The following is a 27,272-nucleotide window of genomic DNA, read 5'->3' on the forward strand; positions in this document are numbered from 1 at the left end:
TTCTCATAGTGCTAGAGGCTGGAAGACTGAGATCAGGAGGCTAGCGTGGTTCCGTTATGGTGAGAGCCCTCTTCCAGGTTAAGGACTGCCAACTTTTTGTTGTGTCTTCACATGGTGGAGAGAAGAGAGAGGAAGTAAGCTCTCCTGACTCTTAATAAGGGCACTGATTCCATTCATGAGGGCCCCACTTTTATTATTATGCCATGTAATCCTAATTACCTCTCAAAGGCCCCGCCTCCCAATAGCATCATATTGGGAAGTAGTATTTCAACATACGTATGAATTTGGGGGTGACACAGACATTCAGTCCACAACAGGTTCTGAGTCAGGATGCTGATTCTGGTTGTACAACATATAATTTCTTCTTTGGAAACAAGGTAAATAATATGGCTATCTTGTATAATCTCTTTCAAACCATTCTAATGCTGGGTGCTGGACTACGATGGCAGATGACCTCAATATTCTTTGGAAATCATCTGTCCTTTTCAATACTTAATTTACTTACCAGACAACAGCTCACTGGACTATCTAGATTAAATGTAATTCATTAAGGTATTGAGGCTATAAATATAGATACATATTTTTGTTTTCAATCTTACTGCTTCATTTCCATTGCTATATAAAAGTGGAGATTGGATGTCACTAACCAATTGTGAAAAAGGGTAATTTTCTATAATAAATGAATAATGTTACATTTTAGGAGCTGCCCTATATTCTTTAAATACTGAGAATAGACTTAGCAGATCTACTTTAAATTTTTATTGTACGTCTTATTCATTCATTACATGAAAGTTTTTAGTCCATCATTTTATCTCCTAGATGTTTTTGCCACTTTTTGTTTTTACTATTTCACAATTAATGCTTTCATATTCAGGGTTATTTTTCATTTGTCCTAGTAATAGTTTTTATTTGCCTATACAATGGTTCATTTGTTATCGATTATTTAGCCTTTTAATAGGATCTTGAGCTTTTGTTGTATTAACTACACCAACTACATTAACTGCACGTTTGAGCTGCTCCTTTTATCCCTTTATACTTCCTTGTCTCTGGTATTTTTTAAGTGCTTGCAGAAATTTTTATCCTTTTATTTTTTTCAATTATTATTTTTTTTTGTGTTTGGTATACATTGATGCTTTATTCTTTAAATCAGAATGTGAAAGACACTACATATATAGAATGGCACAAATTAAGTGCTCCATAAACATAAAGACAAAAATATATATCGATTTCTGTCCTAATATTTTCTAGTTTCCACACTTTTACTTGCTAATGATGAAACACTTCAAGGATATTGAATAAATACTTGAAATGGGGTTCAAAGCAGGTTTGGCAATATAGCCTACTCAGAGGAAAGACCGGTGGCTAGTGGATAGGGCAGTATATTGTACAAGCATTCAGGTAGCAACACTTTCTATAGTCTAAAGTGGATTTACCAACTTAAATATCTGCACGTTTTCAATACTCCTTATGAGGCAGGCATCCATAATGGATCATTAGTATTTAAAAGTTGCATTAATAAAGGAAAAATCAAATCAGAATATTCCAGAGGAAAAAAGTTTTTCGTGAGTTGATATAAACAACCTGAAATCTTGTAGATTATCAGATTCAACAGTTCTCTTGTTTTTACAAATCACTACAAGGGCCTTTCTTCTGATTTGACAGGGTCTTTTTCTTTTGTGCTCTCCATCTCAGTGTGGTGCAGCATTCTGTGGTGTTCAGTAAATATTCGTGATTGCTGATTTCTTCCTATTGGCTGCACTACCTGCAGACACAGAGGTTTTCACTGATCATTTATGTAATCTGTAGACCAGAATTTAAAAAACAGCCTGCTTAATTCAAAAACCGAAAAATAACACATTTAAACAAAATGTACTTGGAATATCCAGATCTACAAATCCATTCATCTTTTATTCAAATAAAGCAGTGACATTAAAAAAAAAAATCCTCACTGCTGAATTTTGATCCTTTTATTTGCCCATTTGGTTTATTTTCCTATAGTGTATTAATCAATAAAAGGCCTATTTTTATAGAAAAGGGAGTCTTTGACTTATAATGTAAGATAATTTATTGTTTGTGATTGTAGGATACAGGGTACTTTCCACTAATTTAAAAACTGCTCTTGTTATTAAACTATTATGTAGAAATTGTCATAGACATACAGATTACGAAAAATAATATGAAATGACTTAATGGAGAATACCAAGAAAAGTAGGTAGAAATCAAGATTAAGAAGATATTACATTGCTTGACTAATTTACTTAAAAATCAAAACATGTTTAGCATTTTCTCATTATCTGTGAGGTTTAAAGGAAAGGACATACGATAAAAAGAGTAATAATTGTCCACAGTTTGACTTATTCAAAAACGTAATTTAAACATGAAGACAGCAAAAATTTTATCAGGGTTATTCCCTACTTTTGTTTTATTTTAAAGCTAGAATTGAAGTATCACACAGTTATCCACAGTGAACAAATGCAGTAACCATAGCTAATCTAAACTTAGGTTTAAAAAAAACAAAAAAAAACGAATTTCAATTATTTCCTTTTATGAATGAAAGTAACAAGGGACATATACATTGTATGAACACTTTTTATTAAAAGATATTGCCAGAGAAGTGGTGACTTGTTTAAAACTCTTAACCTGCCCAACAGTACTTTCTGTAGTGATGGAGAAGTTCATAATTCGTGATGTCCGATCTGGTAACCACTCGCCACAGGTGGCTACTGAGAATGTGAGATTTGGCTAGTACAACGGATGAACCAAATTTTTAATTTTATTTAATTGTAATTAATTTTAATTGAAATGTGTCATGCGGGGTGACAGGCAGGGTCTCTGGTCCTGCTCCCCACATAAGAACACAGGATATGGCGAGGCCAAAAAGGGACACCCACAGAGCCATAGGTAGGGGAGTCACACCACTATAGTTTCACTGGAGGCTGGATTCACACGGCGTGCGACCCGCTATCCGCTTTTCTGCCAACTGACTCTCCTCCACTCTCCTCGACTCCACTTGCTAACTGGAACCCGCCCTGCTAACTGCAATCTGCGCTTGCTAGCTCAGCCACGATCTTCTTGCTAGCCCCCATTTTTCTGCTAGCGAAGCCACGGCAGTTATATTAGTGGCCAGTGGCTCACTGGTTACGGCTGACGGCCTACTAGCCACAGCTGATAGCCATCCAGTCACAGTTGATGGCCATTTACTACCTGAGCTAGCACCTTTCTATGTGAGGCTGAGAGCCTGGAAATTGCACTCCTGGCTCTGTCCCCACAAATGTAATTAGTGATATGTTCTTGATGGCTAATATATTAGATAGTGCATTTAGAAAAAACTTCTTTTCTAATATAGCCAAACATAAAATTAAATAAGAGAGGAAAAGATAAAGAGAGATGTTTATAATTAATACTTATTATGAGTAGATAAATATATTTTCAGTGTACTCTGAAAGAATGTGGGAGTTAGAGGTGCCAACCACTATGCAATCAAAATCCGTGTATAAGTTAACTCCCCAAAACTAAACTAATAGCCTACTGTTGACGTGAAATGAAGCCTTACTGGTAACATACATTGTCAATTAACACATATTTTGCATTATATATAGATTACATACTGTATTCCTGCAGTAAGGTAAGCTAGAGGGAAAAATGCTATTAAGAAAACCATAAGGAATAGAAAATACATTTACAGTATTTACTGAAAAATAAATTACATATAAGTGGACCCGTGTAGCTTAAACCTGTGTTGTTCAAGGGTCAACGGCAGTTATATTACTATTGATATTATCAAGGTATTTATTGTAAATAGTTTTCTTAGTCTACCCATGTTAACTTTTGTAAAGGGAAATGATTTTTAATGAGGAAAACAATTTATAACAATTTGTTATAACAGTAAGTACTAAATGGGTATGTGTACACGCGTGTGTCAAAAAGATAACATACATGCTTGTATTGATGTTTATGATGGAGCTTATGGATTGAAGTGGTTTACAGTACCATTGTGTGGACACAAAGTTTAAAGCAATATATAGTGAATTATAAGTTGATGAGATTATTTTGAATATTAAATCTTCAGCTTTGAAGTTTTTGTGGGAAAAAGAATGCATACTTTACAGTAATCAGAAAGCAGTTTACACAAATATCAAGAAATAATTTGGTATATCATATTCATATCATTCTTTTTTTCCCCCAAAAAAGTGAGCTGCTTTGAATGATAGAGTTAATATTTCAGTATGCTTTCCAAGAGTCCAAAAGAGAAATTTCTCTCTTTTAGCATGTTTTCTTAAACAGGGAATGACCGTTTCAGGAAAAGAGAAGATGGGAATTATAAGCCTCCATTAAAAGTCTGTATTTGCGGTGGTTTGGTTTTATGGATCAGTAAATCAAAAGATAAAGGATATATTATTCATGCTCATGACTCCCTCTTCAGCCTGGGTTTGCATTCCCACAGGCCTAATTAAGTACTACACATTAACCTAACTATCTACATATACAAAATCGTCAAAGATATAAAATTGGTTGTACCTATGAACAAACTATTTTGTTCTTAACCTGTAACATAAAACTTTGTATTTTAAAGAGAAAATAGGAGTTTAGACAATATATTTAGTACTCCTTTCAACTTGTTTGTTGATTCTCATTTTAAAAGATTAGAACTTGCTGCTCAGTTCCCAGGAAATTCACCATACAACATATATGTAAAAATAATAGAAATAATATTTTCATGAGATTTGCATTTGGCAACTAAAATGAAAGCCACTACACTATATGTAGCAAATTCATGTTAACTTGGAATACAGGCATCTTTTTGTTTCAGCTATTTTAAAAGGGAAACGAAATTTAATGCACTATAAATGAAATGAACGCTTTCCTTTACATTTTAAAGACAGCAAGAAATTTGTGGACTAATGCTCCCTTTTATTTCTAGGGCTTAGAATGCCCATACGTAAACACATTTACTAACCTGAACCTGCTTTTTGCTGTTCAAGTAGGGCAAAGATTTTCGAAGCTTTTTCCCCCCTTGAAATTTAGTAATTTATCATAATACTACAGGGAAGAAGAGTATTGGTATATATATATATATATATATATATATATATATATATATATATATATATATATGAAAGAAATTAACACTATTTGACTTTGACTTTGCAGATCCCAGGGCACATTGTGGAGTATTCTCTGCTGGTTCCACATAGGCCAAAAGATGTCTCTCATTCATTTGTTCATAAGGAAAGTCACATCTGAGTACTGGCCCATCCACATAACCATTAGAAGGGGTGATAGGTTGGGTAGGTAGGCAGGGGTGCATTTAAATTTATTTTCGGAACTTCGATCCAAGAGCTTTCCCGCTCTACTTTCTAAAATATAATGACTTCAAACTCTTAGAAAGGAAGCACTACTCAACCAAACCAGCTTTCTTTGGAGAGTTGCGTAGCAGTGATTGAACCATTTTTACAACACTGCATTCCTTCCCTTAGTCCAGCTATTGAAATGGATAGATAAATGCTAATTCTCAAAGTTTAGATGTAGGGAAGAATTGAGACTCTGAAAGCAAAGGAAAAATCCTTGTAATAGTTCCTCGTGAAAAGAAAATCTGAAATTGTATACAATATAGTTTGTAAGCCATTTAATGTATATTTTAATATGTTGACTAATATCTTATTAAATTCCATCAGATTCATTGCATAGCTTAAACACCATAAGAATCTGCCATATAATCAGCCTTCTTTCCTTCCTTCTCTCCCTCCCTCCTTCCTTTCATTCCTCCATTAACAAGATGGAGCATTTTAAATTGAATACCAGACTTCTCTGTAACAAAATTGCCACCTGTGTGAAGCAGGAAAACAGACAGTCTCGAAATTATGAAAGTACTATTCCAAAAATTCTTTGAATAAATAAGGTGAAGCACCTTGTTTCCTCGAAAATAAGACATAACTGGAGGATCAGCTCTAATGTGACTTTTGGAGCAGAAGTTAATATAAGACCTGGTTTTATTTTACAATAATATAAGACCAGGTCTTATATAATTATAATATAATATAATATAATATAATATAATATAATGTAATGTAATGTAATGTAATATAATATAATATAATATAATATAATATAATATAATATAATATAATATAATATAATATAATATAATATAATATGTGATATAATGCAATATAATATAATATAATAATACTGGGTCTTATATTAATTTTTGCTCCAAAAGATGCATTAGAGCCGATCATTCGGATACGTCTTATTTTCGGGGAAACACGGTATCGTATTTTCCCATGGAGACAATCCTGTAAGACAAAGTAAACTTCTCAAACCACTTCACAAAGAACTCATTAATTCCATAATACACTTGACTCATCGTATTGTACAGAAAGTATATTTCGGCATTGCCCATGATGTCCCTAGGGAAATGTTTTTGTAGTTCCAACTGTGATGTCACAAATATCTGTGCTGCTGCGCGTGGATTTAGAGATACCATTCCTTTCTTCCTGAACAATGAAGAGAGAAGGGGGGGTGGGGAAACTACTCTATTTGGCTGTCCGCATGCCCTAGGACAGGGTTTTAGTAGGCTGGGTGGGAGTATCCTTTAGATGGATTTCAATCGTCTCACAGGCCACCTGTTGAAAATCATTTTGAAAGTAGCCAGGTTCCTGGCCAGGCTTTTTATTTCCTGCCTTAAGCCTCTATAGTGGACCTTTATGCTTCATTTTCTGTGGAACCTCCTCTTGGTCCTGGCTGGCATTTCTCTTTATCCAGCTGACTGCTGCACAAATCCACAGTCTCAATGATTTCCTCCATTTCCCCGTCCTTGAAACATTCCTAGACTCTTGAGATTTTTCTAAAGGCTTTCACTATGAACACCAAAAGAAAAATAAAATAAAGCGAAGCTCCATCCTACGCCACCATGGGAACCAGACCCTGCTATGCTGGCATTTAATCTCCCAATTCAGGAGTAATATGTTGAAAACTAATGTGAGGAGCTAGAAAGGCGAGGATAGAAGCTAGCAAGCTCATTGTATGTAAGAAGTGAGTAGAAACTTCTTTTGCATTCCTCCTTCTGTTGGTTAGGACTGCCACCATTTTTCTACAATGTACTCCCCTTGGAAGGCATGCATCTGGGTGGGAAGAAGCCTGCTGTAGTGACAGTTTTGATGGAGGAGAGGGAGAGCCAAAGAAAATGAAGGGGGCCAGTCACAGGCAATTAGCAGAGAAGGAAGGAAACCAAAGAGAAGGAAAGTGCAAGTGGTGACAAATGTCTTTTGGCCAATTTTTTAACGTAAGATATGGTATATAAATTGACTACTGCTTATACATTTAGATGAACCCTTTCATATTGCTAAACTTAAATTAAGTACTTGCATTCTTTTAGGCTGGGAGCCAGAGGAAAAATTTTTGTGGAGACGCTGTTTTGAAGTAATTTAAAGGCGTACAGTTTAACAGTCAGCAGCACTCTCTTCATGTCAGCACACACCACCAGCATTTATAACATGACTGGTGTCCTGGTGCCTGATTCCCATCTTTGTGAGGGAAGCATGTCTTATGTGAAAGAAAAATAAAGTTGAAGGTATCTTTTTCATGATTTGGTATTCATTATTTTTACAATCAAAAGAGAAAACAGTGTGATCTTTATAGGTGGCACGATCATTATAGTCAAGTTGACTATTAAGAGACTCACTTCATGCACACAACAGGAATTAAGCAGAATTAAGAAGCCAGGGTTTTCTGAAAACCAATATTTCCCCCCTAAGTTGGCCATGTCTGCAGGTAACGCTGGATGGACTGCTTTCTACATTACCCTAACGTAAAATATACTCCTTTACCTTTACACTGTGCCATGCCAATTTCAGCACCTCTCTGTTGCTGCTGAAAACCAAATTACGTAGTATTTGATTGTGTAAGAATCTACAGAGAAAGCAAAAGTGGATGTGATGAGAAAAAACAAAACAAAACAAAACTGTTCGTTTTAAACTGGATATTCTTTGTTTAATCCAAAAGCCAAGTAGAAAGGAAAAAGGAAGAATACCTAGAGAATTATTGTAAATACAAGAACTACCACCATTTAGAACTACACCCAAATTCTGAAATATTACAGGATCATCTTTAGGTTAACAGGTTTTAACTAAAAACAACAAATGGATACCAAAGGGATAGAACAGAATGAAGCAAGTAGATTATTTATCCTATGATTGATAGAATCTGAAAAATGTATGGAATCTCAAGGGAAGTCTATTCCAAGCCAGTTTACGTCCTCCTCCCCCCGCCCTCCCTCCCTCTGTCCCTCTCTTTAAATAGGGGTTAATATATCACTCATCCTTCTACTCTAGTACTTTGATTTTTTTTTTAATCTAAATCTTCTGAGACAGACCATTTATCTGAACTTGGTCAAGTCAAGATTTATTTACACATTGGGTATGACTTGGATTTGCATACAAAGAGTCTCATTAGTCAGCCTGACTCTCTTTATGAAAAAGAATGCAGGAAAATGCTGGGAGGCCAGGTGAGATCAGTAGCACCAGCTGTGGCCCTGTGCCTTAGTTAAGAGTGAAATGAGAACTTCCATTCTGGGGAGCAAATCTATGACCTTGATTTTATTAGCACAACTTCCTTTCCTAATGTCCTACTTAGCACATTTATAAAACTGATGTCAAACCTGGGCCTGTTTTAGTTTGTTGGTTTGTTTTTCATTTTTCTTTACCTATTAGACTTCATGCAGTATTTTTACCAATCCCCTTTCTGGGATCGCGCTGCTCACAACCATATTTGCCAGTCTTTTGCTTACGGAAATTAAATAGTGCTATAACAATTGATAGACTTTCTTGGCACTGGACTCTTCTTTAATTTCCCTGATTTTGCTTTTTTACTTCACATATTAAATAATTTTTTAAAAAAATAATCATATTAAATGGGGAATAGAATTTCAAAGGACAACTAATATAAAACCACAGTGTATCTTAACTATTAAAAAAATCTAGATCTTTGTATGATTTCCGATATAAACAAGTAAAACCAAACTTTAATATTTGTGTCCATGTTATGTCTTAGTTGCCATTGAAAAGTAACAAATTCAGTCTAATTCTTTATTTGGTAGATTGGAAACGAAAGCCAAATAGTAAATTTGGTAGCACATACCAAATATTTCGATCACTTTTTTTTTTCTATTTATTTTAAAATCAACTCTGGCAAATCTTTTGTGGAGATGGTATTGTCCACATATAGCCACTAGTTATTTTCTATTGTATATTAAGACCACATCAGTAAATGTGCCTGTGTTGGTTTTTAAGTTTCCAGCAAATATATTTTAAGCAAAATTAATGATTTTTAATTCATTAGTAACTTTAACCATTAAAAACAGTTATTTGTTGAACTTTACGGAATGATGCATTTATAGTTGTTTTTTCTCTCAAGTTTCTGTACTTGCTGTTGTTTTGTTTTTTTTATAAACACTTGTGATCAAATGCTACTTAAAAAGGTACAGCAAATTAAATAAAATATAAGAATGAGACTAGAAATTTCAACATGGATGAACTTAATTTGGAAAAATTTCCTTACGTACTGAAACCTTGCTCTTGCCCTAGTCCCATCAAACAGTTTTCCCTTACATTTCCTACCTGGATGCCAAGTCCTGTGTCCCAAATAGTTCTTGAATTGTCTACTAGGTACTAACAGGTTTAATCCCATACACTTACATTGATTATAGGAAATACATGCAAAATATGCTTGTGTATATATATATATATATATATATATATATATATATATATATGCACATGGGAATATATTTAAATAAATAGATGCAAATATGTAAATATTGTATAGATATATGGAAATATAAGGGAAAGTTCACCAAATATTGCCATTATTTTAACTCCATTCATAGTCACACCCTAAACAGAAGTACAAAGTGAATACATTTTTATAAACTTTGACTAATGGACAGCTCCCAAATGGACTTCTCTTGCAGTGATTACTTTTTTCTACATAACATTTTTAAAAGTTAGCATTTTAATAATTAAAATAAATTACCATCATTTGCAATACAATATGAATACTAAATAAGTCAAATATATTGTAGATTTTAGTTGCATAAATTTATGTAAATTTATGTTGTTTCTTTAAGGAAAGAAATTGAAGTATTAGGAATACTTAAAGGCCATGATAGTAAATGGATTACTTATTGGGTAGAACTGGAGTATCTTTATGTGAGATTTCATGGCTATTTGCAGTGGACTTTCTGTCATCCAAGTCCGAATCAGAATTTAGAATTAGAATTGTTTAGAATTATAAAAAAATAAAATTTAAAAAGCTTAAAAATAATTGCCTAGAAAAACTATGCCAGGCAACATATAAGGATGATGTTTCCTTTACACAGGGCAGTGAAAGACTGTTTAAAACTCTTTGCTCATGACCTAGCGGTATGACTGAAATTTAGTCTCACATTTTTTCAATGCTATCAATGGGAGGGAATATGCTTCCCGGGATTTTGTTTTCCCCTTTGAATGGTAAAGATGGAGCACTTGCATGATGTGTTTGGTGCCTTGCATGAGGAAGACATGCAAAGGCAAGGTCCAGTCTGCATGCTACTTAATGAATGTTTTTCCTTTTCTCTCCCTCCTTGTCATCTGCTTTCAGAAGACAACAATGTGGAAGGTGGGTGCTTTTTACTTTTTTTCCCAACTCTCATTTGCCTTTTATTTCTTAGTATTAACAGAGTACATCTCAAATATAGACGGTAAGTTGAACTTCTTTCTGAGCAAATATTTGTTGATCTCTGGATTGTGTATCACTTTTCATATAGGGCACACACACTTTCAATCCCATCAGCCCCAAGTATCTGAAACTCCTTTTAACCTTAAGTCCAGCCCTTGATGGATTTCAGCATCCCATATGAACCTTAGAGTACCTGTTGCAGTGTTCTGTATGGAAAATGATACAATCCTGCTTCTTTTATTTTAAATGAGGGGTCTTTATTTGCAGTTTCAGAACATAGTGCATGATCTTTTCTCCATTTTTTTTCTTAATCAAAATGATGTCTTTTCTTTTGGAATTATTTAGCATGACATCATCTCAAGCCCATTGTTTTAGTTTTAAATGATTTGATTTATAAAATGAACACAGAATGAAATAGTCACTATAAGTAAGAGACATACATTTAGATTAAAATCTAAGCCAGTGGCCAGTGGAAATGAAAACATACAGAACTCCAACATGATTGCTGGTAAGTATATATGTAATATTCTGTGTCTGTTAAATAAAATTACAATAGTTATTCAAGTTTTTCTAAAATTACCTCTCAAGGAATTTTGAGGAAGATATACATTTTTTTCCCATTGAATCCAATAAACTAAACATATTTTAATATTCTTATCTTTAAAGAACTTAAATGCTTTAGTTAATATGCTGTCAAATCTATTAAGGATAAAAATGCAAAACGAACTAGACAGACCAAAGAATTGTGAAAGGAAAGTTGATGTTCTATCAACTTATGCAACTACAGCATTAACAGTTATTGCATAAATAATTTACTAATATCTATATGTCAAAAGAAGGCATTCAGCATATTTTGTTGTGCTGCAATATTTTGAAATAAAGCTGTTTTATAAATACAATGTACATTTCTACAGAATGACAGATTTCTTAGAAAAAGAGTTCCCATCAAAGGATGCAGATAAATAGCCAATGGAGTTACTAACAGTTGATAAAGAATAATTCACAGTAATATAAGGTTGATCAGTATCAAGTTTTAGCATATTATTTGTGATTTATGGGCAGTATAGTTGCTTAGTTGCAGAATATTTCTGTTCCATTATTTAAGTAAAATAGATTAAAAGTTCAAAAGATATCATCAGTGATTACTTTTCCAAGGGATGGCTCTATATAAGACTTCTGTTTTTCTATATTATAATTTCAATAGCATGTGAGTATGCACTTGATAAAGATATTACCCTGCAGGTCAGACATCTTTCAAAGTCAGTCTCATTTATATTGTGCATGTTAACTGAGGTTGAAAGTTTTTTTTATTTAAAGTGTGTTTTCAACTTCTTTTGCATTTTCTTAATCATCCTGTAAAGTTCCATGTTTTTGTTGTTTTCTCTTTAAATTCAGTTGCATTCCAAGGAACTTAAAAACCAGCCTAAATAAGCATGAATGCCTCTCTTCTCACACACACTCATCCCGCGAACATTTGTGACAAGATGTTCAGAGTATAGGCCCATAAACTATTGTAATCAAGTTTATCCATTCATAATTTTAACATTTCTATCTATAACTTAACTTTGGCAACATACTCAAGCTCCCTTAGAAGCAGGTAATCTAGCACGAGGAATGTAAAATGCTCTTGAAATATATTAATTTTTATCCCTACAAAGTTGGTATTAAAAACCATTAGAGGTATCTAATATATTTTATAAAAGTTATATCTTTTATCAGAGATGATTCCCTGATGTAGTCTTCAAAAGTTATGAATTGTCACTAGGAAATATGTATAGTAGTTTTAAAGGTGAAATTAAATGAAAAATTCTATAACTTGAACAGATGAGCTACTATTCCTAAGCATATAAAATATCATGAATCACAAACAGATCATAAACTTTTTAATCTGCCTGTGTGATTTTTTTTTTGGTTAAAATTACTTAGAAAATACAAGATTCTAGATTACAGAAGCCTTAAACTACTGTTTTAAATGATTTTCATATTGTAATTACATGATAATTTGTGATTGTATCTGTCCCACAGCGATGTTTAAATACCCCTAAAATTTTAAGGAAATAATAGAGATTATTTCAATACTGATGCGAGTAATATGTAATGTTATGTAGCTCAAGTAAAGTCTCAACTATGTTTGAAATAACACTGGGAAATGAAATATAAATTTTATTAAAATTGTATGCATACTATATTGCTCTAATATTTCCCCATATTCTTGAATTATACATGGATTGAGAAGTAGCTTTATTTCTGAATTTAGAATAATGGACTAGGAATTTTGCCTTTCAGTAAAAAGTATCTACTTGGATAGTGAAAGAACTTTTTAAAAGAACGTTAGCAGTATTCTTTAAAAAGGAGTGATCTTCGACCTGAAGTTAATTGTCAAGCAAGAAAAAAATAATTTAAGTAAAGGGAATTCATCATTTTTTTAGAAAACTTCCATGATGAAATTATGTTTCATATATAATATTCACATTATATATGTGTATATATAATATTCACATTAACTAATTGTTTAATATTTAAGTAAAATTAAAATAAAATGCTAAATAATTATGTTCTTCATGGAAAATTACTTGAGGCTATTTAAAGCTGATTCATTGTTTCTTAAAAACATTATTCTGTAGTCAATTCTAACTTTACTACTGCATGTCGAATGATTTTTTTTTTTTTTTGAACAAGCTTAGTCAATTGCCACATGTGTCAAAGAGACATTCTGCATTATCATTTCAGTGTGACAGTGTGACTAGGACTTTTGTTTTTTTTTAATTTAATTATGAACCTTCTCATTTTTTGATGAGGGGAAAAAGATCAGACCCAGCCCATGTTTCAGGTACTCCTTTGGGTTTTTAAATATATAATTTTGTCAGCAAAGAATGATAAACCTTTTGGGGGCATTGTTCAAAACCGTCTCATCAAAGGGCATGAAAGACAGATACAATATTTAGCCATCATTTAGGGGATTGGTTGAATTTGAAGTCATGCTCTTACACTCTTGATTGTTCCAACTGATACACAGAAGAAATACACAGTGCAGCATATGCCAGTGTTTAAATTGCAGTTCTCTAACTCTGCCCCAAAGCATTCCGACCAGGGGTTGAAAGAATGCTTTTTGATTTGCCTCCTATGTGTCATAGGAAACAAGATGTCTGTCACTGAGCATTTTTGTCCCCGTGACAACCCTGCCTTCCCATGCTCCCTTGTTTATTGCTGACTGTGCTCTTGTTTCCCTTCAAGGTCTGGCGCACCTGATGATGGGCGACCAAGGTATGGGCTCTGTTCCTTTTCCACTCTGCTTTCAGTGTGTTCTTGTTTTGTAGCTGCTTTCAAACCATCACTGCCAAGGATGAGCCAATGCTTGCGAATTTTCTGGCTGCAAATTAAATACATAACTTTTATTCATAGTTTTTTTCATGTGTTTTTGTCCCCTTTATTTGTTCGTTTGATTTTGGTTTGCTCCTTTGACTTTTAGTTTGCATTCTTTGCGCTGTAAGATCTTCAAATAAATGAGACATAAAAACTTGTGATTGAAAGTTTCCGTACATTTATCAGCATATGCAGTTAAGGGAAGTTATCATAAAGAAAAAGCAGAAACTAATATCTACAAGAGGATACACAGTTTAACCTACTGTACTAAAAAGAGTTCATTTTTCACCCATGCATGGCAGTTTGGGAACATGCAGACATCTTTGGCTTCTGGCTTCTAGAGTGATGAGTATAGTGTTCCACAAAATCAATACTTCTTTCACCTGTAGTCATTGTGTATCTCCTTTTTGTGTAAACTTTTAAAGTGAGCATGGGCTTTCCAATTCCCTTGCATGTATTGCCTAAAAAAAGGGGCAGATTTCTCAACATGTACTGATTGTATCTCCGTTTGTTTTCAAACCCGTATTTATACTTTCTTGTCTTGTTTAATTTTTAAAGAATAGTGCATTTACATATATTCATAATTCTTATTGTTGTTTCTCTCCTCTTTATTCTCTTTGTATGGAAACCCTTTCTTCATGGAACCATTTCATCAAACCCATAGGTAAAAGTAAAGGTATTACATTATCTTATTTCTTCTTAATATCATCTGTATTAATTACAGCGTGTCTAAGTTATGCAAATGTATTTAGACCTTTTGGCATTAGTAATGGGCACTGGGAGGTAGGTATGTGTGTTAATATTTTATGAATTTAAGCTAAGAAAAAAATCCATCAAAATATTTACGTTTTCTTGCTTTTTAGAATGACTTTTTTTTTTTTCCCATGTCAGCTGCTTATATAATTAGTCTATTTAAAAACTAGCCATGGGTTTTGGTGTCAGTTTTTGCAGTAGCATTTAATGGTGGTTACATGAGTGTAGTCACCATAAATATGTCATCCTCAAGTATTCAGCTCTGGAGCACACCTCCCCCAGCCATTCTGCTTTAGGCTGTAAGTCTAAGCATGTGCAGCATTGAAATGGTACTGCTGTGGGCTCATCATCATATCTGCTAGATATATATGCGCACTAACTCCATGATAACCCAAAACGCGCAGTGTTGTGAAAGAGAAAAGCAAAGGATCAAGACAAGCCTTTTCTTTCTTTTGTGCATACTAACTTTGTTTTGAGCACATTATCAACCAGGTATACCTTCCTGCATCACTGGGTAAGTCAGGCATGTGTACTCTTTGCCAGCATTGGTGCCAAATTTAAAAGCATGTGTAATTCACGATTTAGAGCCATCCACATTTTGTTTGGTGTTTTCATTCAAGTGTGTGATATGCAGCTGTGATAAATACGTATCATAGCCTTTTAACTCAACATTTAAAATGATGTATTCCTGAATGTACCCTTTGGTCTCTAGTTTTTTGTTTGTTTTTGTTTCCGGTTGTTTTAAACACAGGAATGTATCTTATCCTTGAGTGCTCTGAATCTTTCTTAGGCTCTGAATCTTAATCCGGTGACTTGGGTCCAAAACTCACAGTTCTGCACCTTTATGTTTGTGTCATCCAGCAGGGAATCTTTTCTGCTTGCAAAAGCATCTGAAAATGAGCCGAGTAATAAGGAAGAAATGATATCAAAGTTATAAAAATGTAAAATAGAGCTTTAGGAACAAATGTTTTTGGATACTTTGAGCTAATAAAGAATGAATATACACTATTGTAGTTTATGTTTTGGTCAACCATTTCCAATAATACAAACCTTTTTTAATTTACAAATGACAATATGTTTTGCTTCTTTTAGAGATTTTATGTATCATTTGGGATGTTTTTTAAAGTTTTTATTTATTTATTTATTTTGAGGCCAAATTGCCACCTACTTTTCTTTCTTAAGTAGGCATTTCCCACCATGTTCTGTAGTGTAAGACTCAGAATGGCACAGAGGGAACTGTGTTTATATTTTACTAGCTGAGTCAAATATATCTATATGTGTTTGTATATGCTCATTTATATATTTGTGTGAATGCATGTGTATACACAAACTTTCTTAATATGCACACACATATATATTCATTATGTTGTGAAAAAGTAACTCTTAAAAATGATTTTCTAATCTTACAGCTGTTTAACCCTACATAAGGAATACTTACTGTTTATACTTAGCTGCTATTTGTTTTGGTGTAATTAATGTTAGCACTTTATTCAGTTTTGCTATGTCAGTCTTAAATGTTTTCTGTTGGCATGTGTGTCAAACATATTTTTACTTCAATTTTCATTCCTCAGTCGGCACAAAGCTACAGAGTGGATAGGAATTTGTTTTTTCCTTTATGTTCTTCTTCTGTTAATGGGACCATGATGCTTTTAATGTTAAATGGGAAAAGAAGATTTAAGATGGACTTGAGTATTTTGCAAATCAGAGTGGTCCCTTTACACGTTGGTTAATTAGATGCATATAAATGAGAAATGTGATTTGTAAGTCTTCTTGAATTGCAAATTAATTAAATCTGCATTCTAGAGCAGTAATACAATCTTGACTGTGGCATGGCATCCAAATGCAAATCTTGTCAATATAGTAGGGAAATGAAAACATGTGGACAAGTTAGTATAAATGGCAGAATGAAAGTGCTAAGAGAGTGGTAAAAAGTGACTGGCATTCAGAAATGCCAACAATTGCTTTATTTATTTATATTTTACGTCAATGGTTGTCTGAGAGAAATGAATGTCCATTTAAATAAGAAAATGTTAAAGTAAGTTATACTGCAAATCCAGCCATCACAGCTGGTTAATAGCTCAGGAGCAGAGGTTAATAATTGTCAGCTAAGTGTTGGTGCTTTGATTGGAGGCCTGTATTTTCCTTCATAGCAATCATCATAATTGTAAAGTCATGTTTATGTGCGTGATTATATATTTACATCAACTTTTCCAAATAGAATGTAAGCTCCATGTGAGCAGGAAGATTGTCTTTCTCTTTGACCACTGTATTTCCGAAACGTTTTTCTTACTGTATCTTGAATTTGCCATGTTCCTGAGTTCACTATGTGAGTGGCATGGGGTGGGGGGCATATGGAAGATGTAGATGTAAAGAAGGACGTGGAGGGTTTGGAGTGGACAAAGTAGGGGGTAGCAAAAGAAGAGGAAACTTATTCAGATAACTAAAAAGAATTATAGCAACAGATTACGTGGGATCCTCTCTGTCTCTGTCTCTAAACTTTCTTTTAGTTTTCTATCATTCACATCCTTTTCCAAAATTGCAATATATCTCTCCAGTAGGGTGTCATTCTGATATCACTTTAATATGTCTTAGCATATTCGTAGCAAAAAGTCTGTAAGGAAATAAACTCAATGAATTTTTGTGTTTAAGGGTTTTCAGAAATTTTAATGTGATTCACTCTGAATCATATTTTGGCAAATAATCCTATTTTGTTTTCTGAACTATTCATGCGCTAGCAGGTACAGGAATTTTCCTGAAATTCAGATCTGATGTTATGCTAGCTTATGTGGTTTCCATGAGTTCTTTTTCTAAACCTCAATGTTTCAACTGTAATATACCGTAAGACATGTATTTAAATGGGGTTTGGGTTGCAAACTTCCAAAAAGGCTAAAATACGACTCTTGCGGTCTGAGCATATTTGCTCCTCCTTGCATTCATAAATCCTGCAGCATATTTGCAAAATAAATGCCCATTCAACTATTTCAAATTAACCTTTGTTGTTTGATTACCCAGGTTTCTCATGTTCCTAGAAAGCCAAGATATTACAAGTACAATTGTCAAGCATGTAATTACACATTTTATAAGTGCCTAAATTTTATTGTATCAGTGAAAATGAAGATCTTCAAAAAGAATGATTATGAAGAAAATAAAAATAGATTTTTCTCAAAACTGTGTTAATACCCACATATAATTGATTCCACTACAATAAGCAATATCAAAGATTATGCATTTTAAAACTTTATCTGTAATGTCATACACCACAACTAATAGTCAATTATATTTACTCTTAAGATAGATTTGATATTGTTAGTACGTAGAGAAGAATAAAACATTTAGTATCTTTGTACATTTTTTTTTTGTTTCCATGACTTTTGTTACCATCTTTCAACTCTAGTGTTGCTCTAGAGATAATTTGTAAAGAACCCAACTTCCAGTCACTAATATCATTATGCATATTTATTTTATAACTTCTAATATATTTGCTGTGTTTCTGATATTGAACTAATTTTGAAAATATCATGTTTCTCTTCTTTTGAATGGTTTCTTAAATCATATTTCCTCATTCAGTGTCATAATGTTGTGTATTCTGCATTTTCAAGAAGCATTTGTGAATGTTGACAGAATCTTAAGGTATTGAAATCCCTATGTTTGGTGCATATGCAAACTGAAAATAATTTATTGGATTATCTATTATGACTTCTACTGTTGCAGCACTGGATGCTCCTCATTTATAGCCACAGAACGTGGAAAGACCACCCTTTTACTACATAAAATCATTCATTAAATATCTACCTCATCTCTGTGATATATATAGAAGGCCATATGACTGTTTAGAAATGGTATTTGTTCTGCAGTTCTTCTTTAGTCTACATGCTCATCAGTTCTGAGTACAATCAACAATAGTTACCAGAAGAGTAAATATTTATGTGTTATCTCGTGCTGCATTTAATCAATTTAGTCATTATATTTATTACTAATGAAAGTCCCAGCTTCTTTGTATCTCTGTACCCTTGGCTCTGTGATGACAAGTGTTCTGTGTACATTCTATAAACAATGATGGCATTGAATAACTGGTAAGCTAAACAAGGATTTTGTTAGACTTCTAGTAAATTAATTTATGCTCAGAGAAGAGCGCAGAAAGGACTCTCCATAGTCTGATAGTTTAAAGAATGACGTGCTGTAAGTATAAATTTAGGTGCTTTACTGAAATTGATCATGAATAGAAAAATACTTAAATTATGACATACTGGATTTTAAAAGCACGATTACTCTTCCAAAATAATGATTTTTATCTTATTTATCCATTTAGGAATGTATTTTTATGAATCCAAATTGTTTTTAAGAGGGCATTGCTTAAATTGTATTGGGCAGTGATTTTTAGAGAATAATGTAATTTCCCAGAGTCCTTAGTGCATACATTAAGGGAATTTGAATATTTAATTTAAATTACAGAATTTTGGAGTAGGGAAGATGTTACAAATCATCTTAAAAAAACTGTTGATACTATCTGAAATATAAGTCATGACAGGGGATATTGCTTGTTATAACAGGCAAAACATTGTGGAGACTCTGATCTAAAATAACTGATATAGAATAACCAACTTTAAGGAGACTTGAAAGACTTTCGTACAGTTATACTCCAGGAATGAAACAAGGTTTCATTGTCTTATTCTCACAAAATAAATTTAGAGATAATGTAAAGTCAACCAACCTTAGATTGTTACATAGAATGTTTTTGCTCATTTTTAAGGTTTCCATTTTAGGTGAGTAAAACTCCATCTTCTAACAGCGGAGTGCCTCTTCCCCCCCCGCCCCCACCCCCCCCACACACAGTGGAGGTGAAGAACATGTTTACACATTTTAAGAAAGGAAAAAACTGTATCACACTGATGGTAACCACTTTGAGCACCTCTTGTAATTGTAGAAGTCAAACGTGACTTGTATTCATCCTCTGTTACTGGTTTATATTAAGTATTACAATTTTAATATAGTTTTTTTCCTTTATTAAAATGGATATACATTTTTTGACACCCTCTGTGTGTGTGTCTGTGTGTGTGTGTGTGTGTGTGTGTGTATTAGTGTGGTGGCTAGTACTACACAGAACATTGGTACAATAAAACATTAAAGATTGATTCTGCTCAACCAAAAATAATTTAGATATTTCTGTAACTCTTCACACTTTCGCATTGCTCTTGAATACAGTGATGCAGCTGATATGGGGACTTGGCTGCCCTTTGAACAAACCCAGAAGTTCATTCGCTAAGTACTACTTTTTAGGTTCAAATTTACAGGCTGAAGGGGACAGCGTGGTAAATATGTTCTTAGACTGGAAATGCCATCCGGAGAAAACATTGTTGTGAATTAACGTTTTGCTTCACTAATGACATAGATTGGTAATTGAGTTGACCTTATACCAACCACCTTAATCACTTTATTTCACATAATATGCTAATGTTTAAATTTTTAAGTAATACCTAATTATGGAGTTCTCTTTTTAGATAGGTATCTTTACTGGAAAAATAACATATAATTACCATGAGATACTTAAATAAGTAGCTGATACCCTCACGTCCTTCAAGATTTGGCTCAGATGGCACCTTCTCAAAAAACTTTTCCTGACCATCCTATTTAAAGTTACAATTTGCCACTTTGCTAAACTCTCATACCCCAATCTAGTTTCTCTCCCATAGCAATTATTATCATTTAACATACTTAAAATGTTTTCTTAATTTATTTTGTTTACTGTTTATTGTTTGTCTTCCTCCCCCACCAGAAAATAAGAGGGCAGAGATCTGTGCTCCACCTTGATGTATCTCAAGGGTCCCTAGAACAGTGGCTGGCACAGTAGGTAATCAGTAATTCTTGTGTAATGACTGATAGGCTAAACAAGTTTATAAAATTTCCTTTTAGGATTTACATTGGGTATTCAAATGTTTCTTTCTCACAATATGCTAATTAAAAATTTTTCTTTCCTTTTGATTCAAGGTAAATCTTCCTATGATGGACAAACAAGTAAAATCAATGAAGCCAAATTTTTCTCCTTAAACTGGGAGTGAAAGTGACTCAGACTTAACCCTTTTGATTTTCCTTGTTTCCTGCACAATTTAGGCAGTGTAAGACAATTTGGAAAGGATTTGAAAACCACTCCAATCACTGATGGTCAAGCCATTCTTTTAAAATTCCTCTAACATTCAGTCTTAAAGGAATATTTCTTTAAGGGAACAATAATTCATCTTTGTATGTCTCTCTGTGTATATAGGTAATAGGAGGAGGCTCCTGAAAGTTCGGCTTCAAAATAGCATATGTCTTTCAGGAAGAACCTTTTGACAATTTGTGACCAAGAGGAAGTTTCAAAGAATGAAGTGGATCCCTTAGATTTTGTGTGCATGTAGCTTGTCTTGTGTTTCTAACATTAAAAGAACTAGATTAGCTCTTCTCAGGTCCTCAAATAGTTATGTACATCCAAAGGGCCTTTGACTTTTTTTCTGTCTTGGGATAAATGATCATACAAGGTCTGACAATTAAGTTTGTGAACTTGTTGCAGCAATGTTGCTAACCTTTTTTTATTATCAGAGGATTGTTCGTTATGAATTTGTACCAACTGGGCAAACAGTTAACCAAATTTACTATTGGGAAGTGCTGAAAAGGCTGCATGAAAAAGTTAGATGACCTGAACTCTTCTCCAATTCATGGCTCTTGCATCACGACAATGCACCAGCTCACGCGGCACTGTCTGTGAGGGAGTTTTTAGCCAGTAATCAAATAACTGTATTGGGACACCCTCCCTAGCTCCCAATGACTTCTTTCTTCACCCAAAAATAAAGGAAATATTGAAAGGAAGACATTTTGATGACATTGAGGACCTCAGGGGCAGTAATATGATGACATCTCTGATGGCCGTTCTAGAAAGTTACAAATTGCTTTGAAGGGTGAACTAGGTGCTGGCGGTGATGCAGAGCTTCCCAAGGGGAGTACTTCGAAGGTGATCATAGTGATATTCAGCAATGAGGTATGTAGCACTTTTTCTAGGATGAATTCATGAACTTAATTGTCAGACTGCATATGTTCCAGTAGATGATTTAAAAGTAGTATTAATAGCTGTCCAGCTGTCCTAAGCTATGGCACCTGTGCTGAAGAACTACAATGGTAAGAAATCTCTGAATTGAAAAGCAACACCAAATCTGCAGTGCCTACGGTCATGCATATTTCCCTTAAAATGAGTGTCTTTTCAATTGTTCTTTTGGTAAATGTAAAGATAGAGGTAGAGGTAGAGGTTGACATAAATGTAGACATAGACGTAGACGTAGATAGATAGTGAATGAGATTGGTTTCATTCAATCTCAGTCATTACTGAAATCACCAATGAGATTTTTCTTTATGTGAGACTGTTACACATGGTGTAAAGCCACAGCTATTCTGAATGGATGTTTTCAAGATTTTTGTTGTGAAGAAATATAAATGCAAGGATAATAATAGGTACCATTTTTCAGAACATGTCTTTAAACTCAAATTTACATTCAAATTTATCTACTTATACACAATGTGTATTACACTCACTGCAGTTTTTTTTTCTTTTCTGCTTTACTTGTTTGCCTGTGAATTAGCCATGTGCCTATGACCGCAGAATATTCAGAATAGTAGAAGCTCAAGTAATCTCCAGTAATTATTAATGTTTACTTTTATTATATAGCCTGCATATAGACCAGAAAATAAAACTACGGAAATCATGGATAAGATAATTCAGGAAATAAAACTGACTTGTGTTAAACATGAAGTCTCTAAGCACTAGTTTATTCTTTGGCCTGAATTACTTCGTCAGCTGACCCAGTTTTTCATTTCATTTTTTGGAAAACATTATAAATGACAGTAGACATTTAGAGAAAATTAAATTACTCTGTTCAAGGAAACAATGGAATTTAGATTGGGCTAACATGTTGGCAGAAGGATAGAAATCCGAAAATTGGCCAATTGTGATTTCAGTTTACAGGGAAATCCTGGTTCCCAAGCTAGCCATAGGTTTTGAAGATTGCTCGTGAAAAAATATGCCAGGAATCTTCTGCTATACTTAGCAAATATTTTTGATACAATGCTGACTTAAAAGAATTACGCGCTGGCTTGTTACGACTATCTTTCTAGTGATTATTTGTCTAAATAAGAGAATTCATTACCTGTCAATCATCAGGACATCCATTTTAAATTGCTTCCCTAGCAGTGAGATTGGATTTGCACTGACCTTTTTGCATTTGTTGTGACCAGTGTCATTTAAGACAAGACTGGGTGAAATTATGAGTCATTCAATGCAGTGGAAAGAAACACTGATTTGTCCAAAAGAAAGCCAAGACTTGTACTGACGAATTCGAGCACAATTTGGTTTCGCATTTGCCCTCTCATTATTTATAAGAAGTAATGTTACGATTTATTAGGCTACGTCACTGTTTCTTTTTTCTTCAACTACAAATATGTCATTTCTTAATTAGAAGGCTGCCCTATATAAAGGAGGACTGTTGCTGTTGAAATGAGATTGGTCAAGTAAACTGCTTCCCTGTTAGAACATCTGAACAATCTCTCAAACACAACAAACCTTGACCTCTTTACCATTGTTCTGACCCACTGGTTCTCAGCTTGGCTGCTCCACCCTCCTTCACCCCCAATCACCTAGGGCACATTTTCAAAAAATCAAATTTAACTTAACACACAATTTTATTCATGAAGAGTATGGTGGACTGAAATCCTGTGCTTTAAAAGAAGCCCCTCAACTCCCCTACAAGCTTCTAAAACACAGCCCTTTTGTGATAAATGTTACCAACTCAGAGAATTGGCTTTTGCCTTAGATTTGATGATTTGTTCTTCCTGGTGACAGAGGGTTCTTTTTCTTGCAGGGGCATGTACAACTTGTTAATTCAATCCTCATTAGTTAGGCATTGAAAGACTTTTCCTGTGAATACAAATAATCATCTTGCTTTCAGAGAAGTTGGTCCACATGAAAGCTCGGGGAATGAAGATGTGGTTACTTACTGAAGCCTATGTTTTATCCTTGAAACTAAATAGTTGGTTTTCACATTGGTAAAGATGTTACTGAGCTCTTTCAAACCTTGCAGTAAAGGTCATTAAAATTTCTTTGTGTAGAATTCAGATATGTGATAAAAAAAAAAGAAAGAAACTCAAACTGAATATGTGAAATATTTGAACTTTGTATGTGATGTCCACCTATGGATACTTTGAAATATATTTTAGGATCATTGTCCACCCTAGACTATGGTGGAGAGATCCAGACAAAGGGAAAGCTGAACAGCAAATGCTGAGCTTATTTAAAAAAGGGGGGGGGGGAGCCACAAATTGTCCCTACAGAAATGGAAAAAGTTAACTCTAATGACTTTTTCTTTTTTGGAGATTATGGTGAAAGAGGTATTAAATAAAACAGGAATATGTCATTTCTACAAAGGTCATGCGTTACGGGATGGAAATTTGATCCCTCGAGTTTATTAAAAAAGAAGAGGTAATGTTCTTATGAGACATTTTAAAAATGACAGACACAGGCATAGAAGTTATATGGAGCTGTATTACAGGATTTTTAAAAATCTCCAAAAGAAGTGGTTGTAAGAATGGTGTGAGTACAAGAAAAAGCAGGGAGACAAGAGTTGAAGGTGAGAACGCCAAGTTTCTGGGGGTAAGGGGGTAAAGGGAAGTGATCATGTGGTTACGGTGATAGCATGACACGATTTTCCCTGGTAGAAAAGATGTGGAAGAGTAATGATAGCCTCAGGGGGCAACTTCAGGAGCTAGTAAAGCTCTGTGCAAAAATGATTACATATTTCATGTAATTTGGGGGGCCACCAAAAATCATCCCCCTGCCAAAGATAAATTTCTCAGTAGCCCTGCTCTGTTACAAAAATATATACATACATGCGTACATACATACATACATACGTACATATACATATAACTAACATACAGTATTTGAAAGTGCCACATGCTTTTAACCATAATTTAAATGTAGTTTGATTTTTGATTAAGAGCGTCAAATAAAATGTACTGATTTTCAAGGAAAGTAAAAGGTAACTTAAAATCAGACTACATGGAAGAAATATTTTTTTAGAAAGGTCAAAGACAGTTTCCGTATACATATTTGAACGACTCGTTGAGTCACAGATATTGAAAACGGAAGAGGAGTGAAAGGACAGACTAGAAGAAATGAGAAACGTGTGTGTGTGTGTGTGTGTGTGTGTGTGTGTGTGTGGTACATTTCATTGTATAATAACTTGTACTACTGTTAATTAAAAAAAATCATATCTGAAGTGAGTCTAAGAATGCTGATCAAGAAATAATTGTCATCTTTTTTTTTGCCTCTAAATAACAAAGGCAAGATGTTTTCCTTTAATTTATTTTTTAATTTCCTTGATAAGGGTATTAAGATTCTGTGTAACATGAACTAGTTTTAGCATAAATCAGAAAAACCTTTTGTTCTAGAGAGCATAGTAAGAAAAAGCACACCTTGCTTTTGACTTGTTTTGCTTAATTGCTTTTCTTCACTAAACGAGAATGTACAATGAAAAAACTTATAATTTCTTTCTCTCCTTGAATTCTTTTTTGGGGTATGTTTTGGAGAGTTAGAAATTACATGAAAGTGTCTTAAACCAACATAATTGTGAAATTCACTAAAATCAGATAATCACAGTAATTGCTTTAGAATGAAAGAGAACTTAAGAAGTAATAGAATCATAAATTTGACTGGAACTTGAGAAGTTTCTTAGTCCAAATGTCTACTGAACAAACTCTTCTGCTAATTCTGCGATGGGTAATGATCCGAAGTCTGTTCATCTCTTCAAAAAGAGGGTGTACTTGCTACCTCACAAAGTACCAATTTTTTTAAGACGAGTTTTAATCATTAAAGGGTTTTTCTTCATTTGAATCAAAATCTGCCTATTGAAACCATCGCCAGTTAGCTATCTGCATGTTATGATCGTTGGTTCCTAAGATATTTATTGAATTTCTCCAGTGTCCTGTTCTTGATGTATAAATTTATCTGGATTTAAACACAGTTTGTCTAATTCATCCACATTAAAAAAATAATTTCTGTAAATACATCTCCCACCCTCATACCCAAATCCAAATTTTTATTTTGCCTAATTTTACATACTCAATTTCTAAAACCATTTTTCAGCGTTGCAATTCTTCCCGTATCTTTCCTGGCCATCTTTTCCTCCTGGTCTGGACATGCTCTAATTTCCAGGATATCTCTTATAGTAAAATGCAGAATTAATCACAGTACCCTAGATGACTGAGCAGGGTGTGGTAAAATGGAAGCATTCTCTATTTGTGGAAATAATGACACCTACAGAGAGAGAGAGAGAGAGAGAGAGAGAGAGAGAGAGAGAGAGAGAGAGAGAGAGAGAGACAGAGAGAGAGACAGAGAGAGAGACAGAGAGAGACAGAGAGAGACAGAGACAGAGAGAGACAGAGAGAGACAGAGTGTGTGTGTGTGTGTGTGTGTGTTTATCATTTGTTGACTCATATTAAATTTTTTTGTCGTTTGAAACCACTAAATGTTTCCATGTTAACTGCTTATTAACTGCTTATAACTGTTGTAACTCAACAGTTACAATTGTGAGCCTAGTACAGAGCATGAAACATTTCTATTTAATTCCATCTTCAATTATTAAAAAAAATAAATTTGATTCAGTGTCCTATGCAGGATACTGGGGATACAAAAATGAATAAGGTGTGGAATAAGGCAAGTAACTGTCCTAGAGAGATTTATAGCTCAATAATAGATAGACATTTTTATAGGTAAGTCCCATCAACAGTTAAAGCCTTATAATAGAAATGATTTACGAAGACCAACATTCCTCATTAGCTAAGTCTTGTGGAATGATCGGGTGTTCACTAGATTGATAGTGAACACCCGTTGGGTAGTGTTTGTTTTTTCTATCAATGCCATAACAAGTTTCATAAATTTAACATCTTAACACAGGTTTATTATCTTATCATTCGATAGGTGACAAATCCAACATGGGTCTCACTGGGCTAAACTCAGTGTGTCAGCAGGGCAGTGTTTGTTTCTGGAGGGTCTAGGAGAGAATCAGCTTCGTTTTTCAGATTTTTAAGGTTGGGAAAAAAAGCTATACAGTTGTGACCCCATTCCTGTATCTTCAAAACCAGCAACCTTGGACATCTCTGAACGTTATTCTGTAGTCACATTTCCCTCAGACTCTCTTTTGTTTTTCTTTTCCACTTAAAAGGAGTTTGTGTTTTCACTTGGCCCACCTGTATAATCCACTATATTCTCTCTATTCTAACATCACTGATTAGCAAATTAAAGTATATCTGCAATATTAATTGCCTTTGCCATGTAACCTAACATGTTCACAAGTTCTGGGATTAGGATGTGGACATTTTTAGGATGCCATTACTTCTGTATACCTCAGGTAGAAACATTAAAA

At 34.0% G+C, this 27,272-nt stretch overlaps 1 protein-coding gene across 22 annotated transcripts in view; it reads left to right on the forward strand.

Moving 5' to 3' along the window:
* The window catches only part of NRXN1 (neurexin 1), a 1,077,731-nt gene that overhangs the window by 112,201 nt on the left and 938,258 nt on the right, over positions 1 to 27,272 (forward strand). For 9 of the 22 annotated variants that reach the window (XM_033124535.1, XM_033124534.1, XM_033124537.1 and 6 more), the window contains exons 3-5: positions 10,639 to 10,656; positions 13,951 to 13,980; positions 14,744 to 14,755. The exons of 5 other annotated variants lie outside the window; for them this stretch is intronic. In XM_033124535.1, coding sequence (XP_032980426.1) covers positions 10,639 to 10,656; positions 13,951 to 13,980; positions 14,744 to 14,755 — 60 coding nt within the window. Of the gene's footprint in view, positions 1 to 10,638; positions 10,657 to 13,950; positions 13,981 to 14,743; positions 14,756 to 20,817; positions 20,907 to 27,272 lie in introns of those variants that run through there. 8 more of the 22 variants (XM_033124538.1, XM_033124539.1, XM_033124544.1 and 5 more) reach the window with 4 other exon arrangements.

Source organism: Rhinolophus ferrumequinum, chromosome 13 (genome assembly GCF_004115265.2).
Source record: "Rhinolophus ferrumequinum isolate MPI-CBG mRhiFer1 chromosome 13, mRhiFer1_v1.p, whole genome shotgun sequence".
Lineage (NCBI taxonomy): Eukaryota > Metazoa > Chordata > Mammalia > Chiroptera > Rhinolophidae > Rhinolophus > Rhinolophus ferrumequinum.